Raw genomic sequence first — 12193 nt, forward strand, 5'->3', positions numbered from 1 at the left:
GATTTTGATGAGGTCCAGTTTATCCTTCCTTTTATAGACCACACATTTAGTGTCAATTCTAAAAACACTCAGCCTCGTGTTAGATCCCAGTGATATTCTGTGGGGATTTTTTTTAATAAAAGTTCTGTAGTTTTATGTTTTACATTTTAGTTTGTGATCAACTTTGACTTAATTTTTATATGCAAGTAAAGTTTAGGTCAAGGTTTCTTTTTTGCCCCTCCTTGGTTTTCCAGTTGCCTCAGCACCATTTACTGAATTATTGAAAAGCTATCTTTCTTCCATTGCTTTTGTACATTTCTCAAAAATTAGTTGAACATATTTGTAGGGGTCTGTTTCTGGGTTCTCTGTTTTATTCTGTCCATTGACATGTTCCTGCCTCTGCTGGTACCACACTATCTGGATCACTGTAATTCTATAGGATAATAAGCCTTAATATTAGGTAGAGTGATTCTTCCCACTTTATTTCTTTTAGTCAAGATTGTTCTAGCTATTTTAGGGCATGCACTTTTACACATAAATTTCAGAATAAGCTTGCCTATATATACAATAAATAAATAAATAAATAAATCCTTGCTGGGATTTTGATCAGAATTGCATTAAACCCACACAGTAATCCATTACTTAATGACAGAGTAATGTTCTGAGAAATGTGCTGTGAGATGATTTTATCCAGCATCACAGAGTGTGTTTATACAAACCCATACGATGGCCTGCTACACACTTAGGCTATATGTTATAGCCTATTGCTCCTAAGCTACAGACCTGTACAGCATGTTACTGTGCTGAATGTTATAGGCAGTTGTAATACGATGGTAAGTAATTGTGTATCTGTACATATCTAGAAAAGGTACAATAAAAAAGTATAAAAAATAAGAAAGACTGTGGTATATCTGTACAGCACACTTGCTGTGAATGGTGCTAACAGGACTGTAAGTTGCTTTAGGTGAGTTGACGGGTGAGTGGTAGGTGAATTTGAAGGCCTAGCATATTACTGTGCCCTACTCTAAACTTTATAAATATTATACACTTAGGCTATAGTTCATTTAGTTTATTAAAAAAAGTTCTTTCTTCCATAATAAATAACCTTAGCTTACTGTAACATTTTACATTCTTAATTTTTTCATTTTATTTTACTCTTTTGTATTAACACTTAGCTTAAAACACATTGTACAGCTGTACAAAAGTAGATTCTTTCTTTGTATCCTTATTCTGTAAGCTTTTTTCTGTTTTAAAAATTATTTATTTTTACTTTTTAAACCTTTTTTTGCTTAAAACTTAGACACAAACACACCACTGGCCCAGGCCCACACAGAGTCAGGACCATCCATATCACTGTCCTCCACCTCCACGTCCAGTCCCACTGGAAAGTCTTCAGTGGCAGGAACACACACACAGCTGTCATCTCATCTGGAGTACCTTCTGAAGGACCTGCCTGAGCCTGTTTTGTGATTTTTTTTTTGATAAGAAGAAGGAATACACTGCAACATTATAATAAAAATTATAGTATAGTAAATAGAACATAAACTAGTAGCAGAGTTGTTTATTATCATTATGCAGTATTATGTTCTGTGTATACATAATTGTATGTGCGATGCTGTCATGTGATGGCAGCACCAGCATCACCACAAACACGTGATTAATATATTTCACTACAACATTATGACAGCTGTGATGTCACATATGCAGCCTGACATTGAACAAGTGTATCTAACTGGGGAGAAAGGCAACCATGTTGAGTCTAACTCTCCATGAACATAGAATGTGCCTCCGTGTACTTAGGTCTCTGCGTTTTTTTCTTTTTCATTGGCATCTTGTAATTTTCAGTATACAGATCATTTGCATGTGTCATTTTATATATACCTAAGAAATTCTTTTTTTTTTATTTTTGGAATGATTATGAATGGTTTTGAGTTTTTTTAATTTGACTTCTGTTCACTGATAATAGAGAGAGACCAATTTAACTCATTTATTACACTAGGGGTGTTTTTCCAGACTTTTCCTGATTTTCTGTTTAGACAATCATGTCATCTCAATTAAAGATAGTTTTATCTCTTCCTTTTCACACTAAATTCTTTTTATTTTTTCTTGTTGCAGTCTTCTAATGCTCTGTTGACTAAAAGTGGTGAGAACAGACATCCTTGTAGTATTGCTAATATTAGGGAGAAAACATTCAGTATTTCATCATTAAGTGCAATGTTATTAGCTGTAATTATTTGTACAAGCTCTTTATCATGTTGGTTTGTTTGTAATGTGTAACTAATTAGAGGCTCCACAATAATGACAAGATTTGCAAGAATTGGAAAAGAGGCAAAAAGAAAAAGCTGAGAATTTTCTACTCAGTAAATATTGGAATGCTTATTACTTATTTTTGATTCCTGAACAGAGCTTTTTCTAATATGATTCTTGCCAAAATTGGACCACATACTGTTTGACTTCCATTTGGGTTACACATGTAATCTGCCAGGAGGAATCTCAGTCATCTCAGTCATCTGAAACTTTTTAGATATTTTTACTCCTTTTTTCTCCTAGTTTCTAGTTTTTCAAAAACAGACAGAAAGGGTCGGCGCCCATAGCTCAGTGGTTAGGGTGCCAGCCACATGCTCCAGGGCTGCTGGGCTCAAACACAGCCCGTGCCTGCTAAACAACAATAACAAACAAATAGATGGACATTGTGGCAGGCACCTATAGTCCCAGCTACTTGGGAGGCTAAGGCAAGAGAATCGCTTAAACCCAAGAGTTTGAGTTTGCTGTGAGCTGTGAAGTCACAGCACTCCACCGAAGGTGACATAGTGAGACTCTGTCTCCCCAACCCCCCAAAAAACAGAGGGAAAGTCTTGCTATACCTTGACTGTAACATGTATTCTTATGCACTTCTGTTTTACTGATGCTACACCCCTGTGTGAAAGACTGCCCATCCCTGCCTCCTGACCCATACTACGCTCCATCCACTTGGCCAGCTCTGCTCTTACACCTGGAGTTCATGTGTCTATTGCTTTATGTACTTACTGCCCTTTTAGCAAGTACCATTTAAAATGTCACTATGGGTCTCACCTCGGCCTCCTAACCAGGCAGCACTCTCCTTGAAAGGAAGCCTGTACTAATTCATACCTTCAAAACACACCATAAACAGGCCCAAGTTTTGTAGGCTCACAGTAAATATTCTTGCAATAAGTAACTGATCCCTTTTTCATCCTTGATACTCAATGGATGCTTAACAAAGTCTCTATCTCATAGATATTTTCATATGTTCCACAAATTTGAGTTACATTCTAAAATATTTTATCTGGATGGAACCTTATACAGCTTATTGGAAAGCACAAAATAATATAAATATTTAATATTAATATTTAAGCTTATTAAAAATTCACATCCCTGCATTTAAATCCCCGAGATCCTAATTCACTAGTTTTAAGTGATTTCCAGATATCTACATTTTAAAAGTAGAATTGAAGGTTTTTAAGTTGTTCCTTAAGCCACCCCCTAAATAGCCTAAGCTAAGAATTCAGGAAATACAGGTCTATAGAAAAAAAAATCTATTGTCATCACAGTACTTTACAGTCAACAAAGCCCTAGAAAATGGGTTGGGAGCCACTTTGCTTGCTTTTCCTTGTTATCCTGAATGCCTGTGTTTCATGAACTGGTCACATCAATTACATAAAACGAAGATCTTTGCCCTTCAGAGCTATCAGTCAGGTCTCTAGACCAATGGGCAGAAAAGTGTGAGGCTATATTTGTGCTTAGGCAAAAAGAGATTTCATCATTGGAAGAGACATTATTGATTCTGTAGAACTATTTTGTCCTTTTTCACACATTCTAGTGAAAATAAGTGGTGGAGAACTTCCATGGTGTGAATTTATATGGCAGAAGAAAACAAGGAATTGGGCAGGAAAGCAGAAATAATGCGTATTTGGTTGCCAAAAAATAAAAGATGAAAAATAACTTTAACCTTTAGAAATAATTTTACTATGTATTGGCTACATTCTGACATAATGTGTTTCCCCACTTAACCATTAGGAAAACATTTAATGGTCCAGTTTTGTAATTGCAGGACTCAGTTACACTTGAAAAGCCTTAATGTGTTGAAAATGTTGCATTTTAGTTACAAATTCAAAATGTTACAATGCCATGTTATCATATTTCTAGAAGGTAACCTGTGACCATAGACACAATTTTTTCTTCTTTTCTGGGCAAACATATGTCAGTTATGCTGAGTCACTTTACTTTCAGTTTATCCTCTTGCTATTTAATACTGTTTTTCAGTAATAATAAAATGAGCCGTATAGGCTACCCTATTTCCCCCCAAGTACTGCTCTGCAGTGTTTAGAATATCCAGAAGTGTCTACAGGTTGTGGTTTTATCCATCTGAAGTACCCTTTTGCTTTTTACATTTTTCAAAGAAAAGTTTAAAATTCCCAAGCTGTGGTCTAATAGGCAGATACTGCCTCAAAGATGAAAATACTTGTGCTCACAGTCACTTAGGCAATTTATATGAACCCTTAAGAGCTACGAAGTGAGTGGATTCTTTCACAAATTGACAGTACAACTGTTGTGATACAGAGAGCGACACCACAGAGTGTATTGACTACATAATTCTTAAGCATTTTTTAAGTAGAAGTTTAGAGAAACAGTTCATCTTTCTTCCTTTTCCCCATAGACTTAAGCACTTTAGAAATGAAGTCAATAGAATTTTCTTTCTACTGTAATTTAAACTGGAAAATATGAACCAGTGTTGGCTGTCCTGGATTGTTATTAGAAGAAATTAAATGTTTTCTAAAAATAACCGTAGATAATCAAGATAGTATTTGGTGTTGATTGCTGTTTGTTGTTGTAGTTTTTTTTTTTTTTTTTAAGTTTATCTGATACTTGAAAAAGACTTTGGGTGATTATCAAAATAATTTATATTTTTCTGATGATGTTAACTATTTTGATGAAAGTATTTCAAATTGTATATAAATCCAGTACATTGTACCCCATAAAAGCATTATTGTACTATGATTTAATAAAATAAATAAAGAAAATACAAAGAGCATTCCTGAACGAAATAATAATAATAATAATTTATATTTTTATAACTATAAATGAAATGGAATTTGAGGATTTAATTTACTTTTATCCTTCAAATTTTAATTATGTGGTAATTTCCAGTGATATATCTTTCACAGAGCCCATCAGGACATGGGATGAATAGGACACGTACTCAGAAACTGAATGTTTTCAAATATTTTTGTGAATAAAAACAAAAAGTGTACAATCAATATAGCTACAATAAGCTGTTTATGATAGAATATTTTGGAAGATAATTTCATGAAGAGTTACCATTATTACAAGGTGAAGCTGAAAGTCTTCATGATATGGTGAATTACCCAAGCAGATATGGAAATCATATTTAGATGTAATTTGATTCAGGCTATTTCATTTCTTCCTTTGACTTATATTGTCTGGTTAGTTCATTCTACTATATATTTGCCTTTGTGGATAGTTCATGCCAATTTTGACACTGTGACAGCAACATGGGATCAGTGGGTATATATTTATATCGTATGGCTAATTTTCTAGACGCCTTCATTCAGAAATCAGAGCACAGCTTTTCTACTTCAAGACGTACATTCTCCTCTTGAGGCACTTGCATAGAGATTTAAAAAAATGTTTTACAAAATAATGTCTTCATATAAAACTTTTAATTTTATTGCTGTTTCTGAAATTCAATTTTGTTTTGTTTTCAAATCAGATCTTGAGAATTTTAAAACCAAAATGAGAAGTACAGTGTCTGTGCGCGAAGGCCAGGGGGTCGTGCTGCTCTGCGGCCCCCCACCACACTCTGGGGGTAAGTAGTGCTCTGTTGCTAATTCTCATATTTACTCAGTAAGTTTCAGGGCGAAGCCTACAGCAATGTATTGTTATTGCTTCTGTAAATTACCCTGAGAAACTTGATAACCCGAGTATTAAATTCTGTCAGCTGAGTGGGGATATGAGCAATTCCACAAAAAATAGTTCATGCAGGGAAGTTTATCAACAATTGACTCTTTCCAATAAGGAGGGTTTTAAAGGCAAACAAGATCAAATTTATTTCGATTACCTACCAGGGCCGAGCAATGCTTAATCCTCACCCCATTATCATTTGTTAACTTAGTTTTGCTCCATGACACAGATTTGGAGTCTCTGCAGTTTCTCTGTCTCTCTCTCTCTCACACACACACATGCATGAGGGTGCATGCACACTTATTAGTATGTGCCATTGGACCTCTTCATATGTGTGTAATATATATATGTGAAAATGATACGTGTGTGTACATTTACATCATTTTCATTGGGACTTTGGAACTGCAAATTTTATGCTACATTGGTATAAATTGAAATAGAAATTCAGATACTTAATGAGATAGCGGCCCAAAGTGAAAATGAACTTCAGCACCTATGAAAATAATTTAATTGGCTCCCCAGTATGAGTGTCAGTTTGATTTTCCTCTCATGCTCACTATCACAAACTTGATCACTTGCAGGAACAAAGAAGCATCAGTGACATATAAGTCACTGATCCAGAAACAAATGCGTTACTGAGAGGTAAACAAGTCAGAGAAGATTTTTCTGACCAGAAGGAAAACTGAGAAATCTGCTTCCCTTCATGGTAGAGCTCCTTCAAATGAAAATATGCTGGACTTCATTTGTTCTGTGACATACAAACCTAAGTGCTTTCCCTCCAGTGATTTGTCAATTTTAATCACAAACTCTCAGCCCAATGAAACAAATACCTCCTGTCTTCAGCCATGTGAAATGTATGAGCCCTCTGGTGACTGCATATTTGGGGCCAAATTAACATAAATGATTGCCATCCTCTGGGCTGGTGCGGGCTCAAATCGGGTTCCCCAGTCTGCGTCTTGCTGGAATCTTGATGTTCCAGAGAACTGGAGCTTTGAAAGGAAGTATAGAGTCTATTGTTTGTAAATAAGAATAACTGAGGTCAAAATAGCTTGAAGAAAATGGGGAGTTTATTGGTTCAAATATCGGGGATGATCAAGTGGCTTCTAGTAGAGCTGTGTGGTTTACAAAGAGAAGTGTCATTCAGAAGGACTTGGTGTCTGGCAATGTGGTGTGGGGTCAGCAGATGGCCTCTAGCACTCTGCTCCTTCCTGGTCGGGCCCAGCTGCAGAGAGCAGCTTCCAGAGGCAACCACATCTGGTGACTGGGGATAGAAAAGGATAGAAAGGGTCCGACATTTCTACCCACTGCTGGCCGTGTTTGATGGGCAGTATTTAAACTACAGCTTTCTGCCATGATGACCAAGTCTTCAGTGGACCACATCACGTCTGTTCCATTCAGGTCCCAATCTCCATTGACATCTTTCCTTTCCCACGTTTTAATCATCAATTAAAAGTGCTTATTTCAAACTCTTGTTTAAGCCTCTGGTCCATGAGAGCCCAATTTGCTGGGTTCAGGGATTGGATCAGTTCCATAAACAGTCCGTCTTTTCTCAGCATTTCTTGACGCTGCTTCTGTCTGCAATAACTCCATTCTCATATAGAGTCCTCATGGGGGATAGGAGGCCCTGGCAATGCTAAGCTCTTTGATCCTTAGTGCTAAACATCCTAGTGAACCAGACAAGCTGTTTGTCTGTTGCTCCTGAGTCTAACTGGCCCAGCCCTGTTCATGAAGCCAAGGGATAGAGTCAGCTCCACTATGGACAAGCACTGGAATTTCTAAAAGAAAAGCAGTGTTTAATTATAAGAGAAGGAAATGCATTAGAAATAAATAATGGCTAGAACTACATCTAGTAAGGAAGTATCAAAATAATTTAAATTTATATTAGCTCAAATTGACATAAAATAATAGCTGGATAGTATTGTCTGGGGTGAGTTTTGGAGGTGTTGACTCAGTTTAAGATTCTGATTGAGTGATGTTCCTTAAGTGCTTTTATGATTAGATACATTCATAGATTTAAAAAAAAAATGGAGGAACCTTTTGGTTAACTGAGTATGGACACAGGGAATATGTCTTAATAAGCTGTAGGATGAAACATCTTCCAAAAAGATGAATATTTTCTAATGTCATAAAATTGGAGAACCCTTGGCCCATTGCAGCTGCCCTAAGTAATGACATCCTGATTTATCTTTTCCCTGGGTGACTTCTACATAGTTCTCTTTTCGTCTTGAAAGCACATGAAATGGTATGACTGTGGAAATCAAGTAGATTATAAGTGAAGATGGAAGGAAAGCTCCCCAGATATAACACATTAGCCTTTAAGAACCCAGAGCATGCTCGGGAAAGCAAATAACATTGACCCAAAACAGACCTCCCTCAGTGCTGGATTGTGCAAATTTAGATGCGAAAAACGTGATTCTCATTGATCTGTGTCTCCCTGATGCTGAGATATTCACAGTTCCCATCTGCTGTCCTACGTTGGCTATTGTCTCCTTGAGGATGGGCTCATGCTAGCTTTTGTGTGCAACCCAGGTGCCTACTACCAGGCTGGTTTGTAATAGGCAGTCAGTAAATATCAGTTGAACAAATAAACATATTCATGAAATGAATAAACAAATCTTTTTTCTTAAGAAATGGCCTATAAGAAATGGTTTTTGAGAATTCACTGGAAACTTTGTTTGTAGAGATAGAAGCATTTAACAACCAAGACATCTTGGGTGCCAACCAGACAGGTGCAGGTTCTGGCCAACCAGACTGCCTCTGTCCACGGAAGCTGGTGTCATCCCTGATCTTCCCCTTGTTTGACAACTTAGAGGCTTTAATTTAGAGGGTGTGACCCAGGTCCGAGGGGAGCTGAAGTGATCACGTGATGAAGGGTCTATCAGAGACCCCTTAGCCTACCCTGTGCTCCATTTGGTTCTCATCCCCCGAAGTCCCACAGTCCCTGCAGCACCCGTGCTTGTGCTCCTCTGTCTCCACCCCTTCGTATTCCCTTTACTTACTTCATGTTCCTTCGCTTCCACTTGGTCCTTTCTCTGTGGTTGGTAATACTTGGATTTGTTATTACGGTATGAAGACACAGTCATATTTTATTCATCTGTGTCATTCCCTCTAATATCATCCTAATGAAGTAAGCACAGGAAGACAGAGGAGAGATAATAACAACAGCCATAGTGTTAGTAGCCTCTGATTACTGAGCACTGCTTAGATGCTAAGCAGTGTGCTAGCCCTTTGTGAAAACTATCTGCTAGTGAGATTCTTTGGGGTAAAAGTCTAGGGAGGGACAAGAGGAGTGACAGTTGTAAGGAAGAATCCAAAAGCCCCATCCTGGAGATGCTGCGAGTGTGACCTCTGAGCCAGGTAATGGCTGGTGCTCTCAGCTTAGACTCCTGGCTTAGAGGTGATATAGAAGGCAGGAGGTCAGAATCGAGGGCGCAGCACAAAGCCTTCCAGCTTTTATTTAGGGCTATAGTTTGGGAGTTTTCAAAGTATGGCTCAAAAGGAGATAGTCTCCCTAAAATCACAGAACTGTGAGGAAGTAAAACGGGAACCCTGATGCCCTGACACGTGACCGGGGCTCTTCCAGTATGGCCTGTGTAAACCTGCCCTCTGTGGCCATTCTCAAGATGATAGGGCACAAAGCCCTTAGTAGAAGTGGCACTGTCCTGTGCCAAGGGCTTCTGATACTTCAAACTCATCAGAGGCAGCGGAGTTAATGGTTTTGTTTTAATATAATCAAGCCCGTTATTTATTGGAGTACTTAAAGCATCAGTAATGCCTAAAGTCACGTTAGCAGGAATATCCCCTGAATTCAACCAAATGCCCAACTCAGGCATGCTCTGGCCCACTACCTCTGAGATTTAATTGCAAATCAATCAACTGGGGACTTGATAAAAAATGCAGCTTTTGCTTCAGAGGGTCTGAATTTCTAATTAGCTGTCCTGTGAAACTGACACTGCTAGTCTGTGGGCCCCTCTGGGTAGCAAGACCCTAGCTTGTCTGTTCCATTAAGTGAAGCCCCTAATGATTTTCCTGGTATTCCTGATATTCCCTCTGGCCTCTCAGCCTTCCTTCTTCCCTAGCCTGTTTCTCAGTCTCAATGCTAGACTATATTTGGCACTTTAGGACCATAACATCACCTCCTCACTGAGGGTGTCATCAACCCCTCATTCAAGCCCAGCATGTCTTTCTCAAGATGCTCTTCACCCTGATTTTAGTCTCTAGTTTGGTGTGGCTTTGCAGGTCTCCAACCAACTTGTATATTTTATCATCTCATTATATTCTTTTTCTTTCAAAGTCTTAGGACTGAGAGAACACTGCTGCCCTTTTAAGGAAGGTTCCAGAGTCCCAAGGACTGTCTGCCATGTCCTAAGCGTGGGTGGAATTCACTGTCAGCTTGGCATTTTAGTTTCTGCATAATTGAGGATGTTTTACATCCTGTAGCAATAATATAATCTGTAAGAACAATTGCAAAGCTATTTATTAGTGTGTAGCAATTGTTGTTCTTACAAATTTTTCTTTCTTTCCTTTTCTTTTTTGGTATTTCCTGGGTTCAAGTTCTCCAATTGTTGGCCCATGTAAACTTCATTTCACCAGTAGAAGAGATTGTGTCTAAATAAACTTTCTTTTATTTGGCAGATTCATGTCATTTGAAAGGTCTTATCTCTCACTCATTCTGTGACACTTTCTGCCACTTCCTAGACACTGTCTTTGCAGAACAATCCGGCACCTCTCTGAAGCAAGAGGAATTAACATCCCAAAATAAGTTGGAAAAGTAGGAATCCAAAAGCCACAAACAAGGGACTAGACATGCATTGCCTGTGGGGTAATTACTAATATAATTACATATTATATTAGTATAATATAATATTTATAATTATAAGTATTATAATACTTATAATATATAATTAGTATAATACCCTGCAGTTGCCGACATAACCACTAAATTGTTAGACATTCACATACAGGAATTACCCTGGTGTCAATAAGATTATAAGAATAGTTCAAGAGTATCTCTTGATAAGTACAAATTAAACAGAAATTTGTAGGTTAATTAAATTATTACATATACACATGCTGGTAAGGTATTGATTTTTGCTCAACAGTTGCTAATAAAATTTATTCTGAGTAGGGAATAAGCTTGAGCCTGTCCAGGGTTTGATCAGCAAATGACTTTGGTCTCTGATGCAACTTCCCCTATCTGAGCTATGTGCATACTTTGATATGACAGCCCTGTACTCCGCAGTTCACTTGTAACCACATAGCTTTTGGGATGTGAAAAGGAAAATGTGAGATGCCAAACAGGGGGTAGTGGAGGGTGAAGTGACTTCATACTAAAAATTGCTTTGTAAATCCTGGTGTGACAGAGGTGAGAACTCCTAGCAGCAAACCTTGTGGTGTGGGCTTTACACCCTCTCTATCCACATCTTTGTTTTATTTTTATTTTCTTTACCAAGATGGATAGACTTGGTAAAAGTCATCTCAGATAGCTTAGATGGGAGAACCCGAAGAAAATATGCCAAACAGGAATTTTCATCTCTGTGAAGACATGTCCAATTGTTAGAGAGACTTCATCAACATTCAAGACCTAGTGTTTTGGGATGTAACTGTAATTCAAAATAGTGATTTTCCCAGATCATTTAATCTGTAATCACAATGCCATTTTATCATAGGGACTGTTTTCTTTTGAATTTCATTTGTCTGCCAATCTGACTATAATCCAGTCAAACTTTCAAAGAGTAGAAAGAAGTTGTTTTTTCAAAATCTTGAAGGCAAGAGTACATAATGTATGTGTGAGAAGGAAGTGCTTTCTGGATTCCATCATGTTTGCATCACAGGCCACGGTGTAGATTGCTTCTCTGAGAACCCAGTGGTTTCCACCTTCCTTAAAGCAGTGTGCCCCAAATTGCATCACCGCAGGATGTATAGCATCCAAACTATAAAAATCAAGATGAGGTAGTAGATGATTGATGAGTTATTGAGAAATCAGCACCTTCACCATAGGGATGACTCCTAATTTACTGCTAACTCATGGGTAGATTAACATGTCATGGTACTGAATTGGAGAATATACCTGTAGAACAATATATCAAAATTGTAAACCTTTTTTTGGATCTATGTCAATACTGATGTGACTCTTGACATTTCCCAGAGTCCAAAATATTAACAGACTCATGATAGCATTTAGACGAGTGTGTTCTAAATCAGTTGACACATAAAGCTCAACTGTTCTTATATGGATAACTGAAAAATATTTCCACCTCTAAAGGAAACGTTT

General features: G+C 37.6%; 1 protein-coding gene across 3 annotated transcripts in view; it reads left to right on the top strand.

Moving 5' to 3' along the window:
* CNTN3 (contactin 3) overlaps window positions 1–12193 on the top strand; it is a 373051-nt gene that overhangs the window by 200974 nt on the left and 159884 nt on the right. For all 3 annotated transcript variants that reach the window (XM_053599702.1, XM_053599704.1, XM_053599703.1), the window contains exon 5: window positions 5729–5824. In XM_053599702.1, the coding sequence (XP_053455677.1) occupies window positions 5729–5824 (96 nt within the window). The remainder of the gene's footprint in view (window positions 1–5728; window positions 5825–12193) is intronic.

Source organism: Nycticebus coucang, chromosome 8, assembly GCF_027406575.1.
Source record: "Nycticebus coucang isolate mNycCou1 chromosome 8, mNycCou1.pri, whole genome shotgun sequence".
Lineage (NCBI taxonomy): Eukaryota > Metazoa > Chordata > Mammalia > Primates > Lorisidae > Nycticebus > Nycticebus coucang.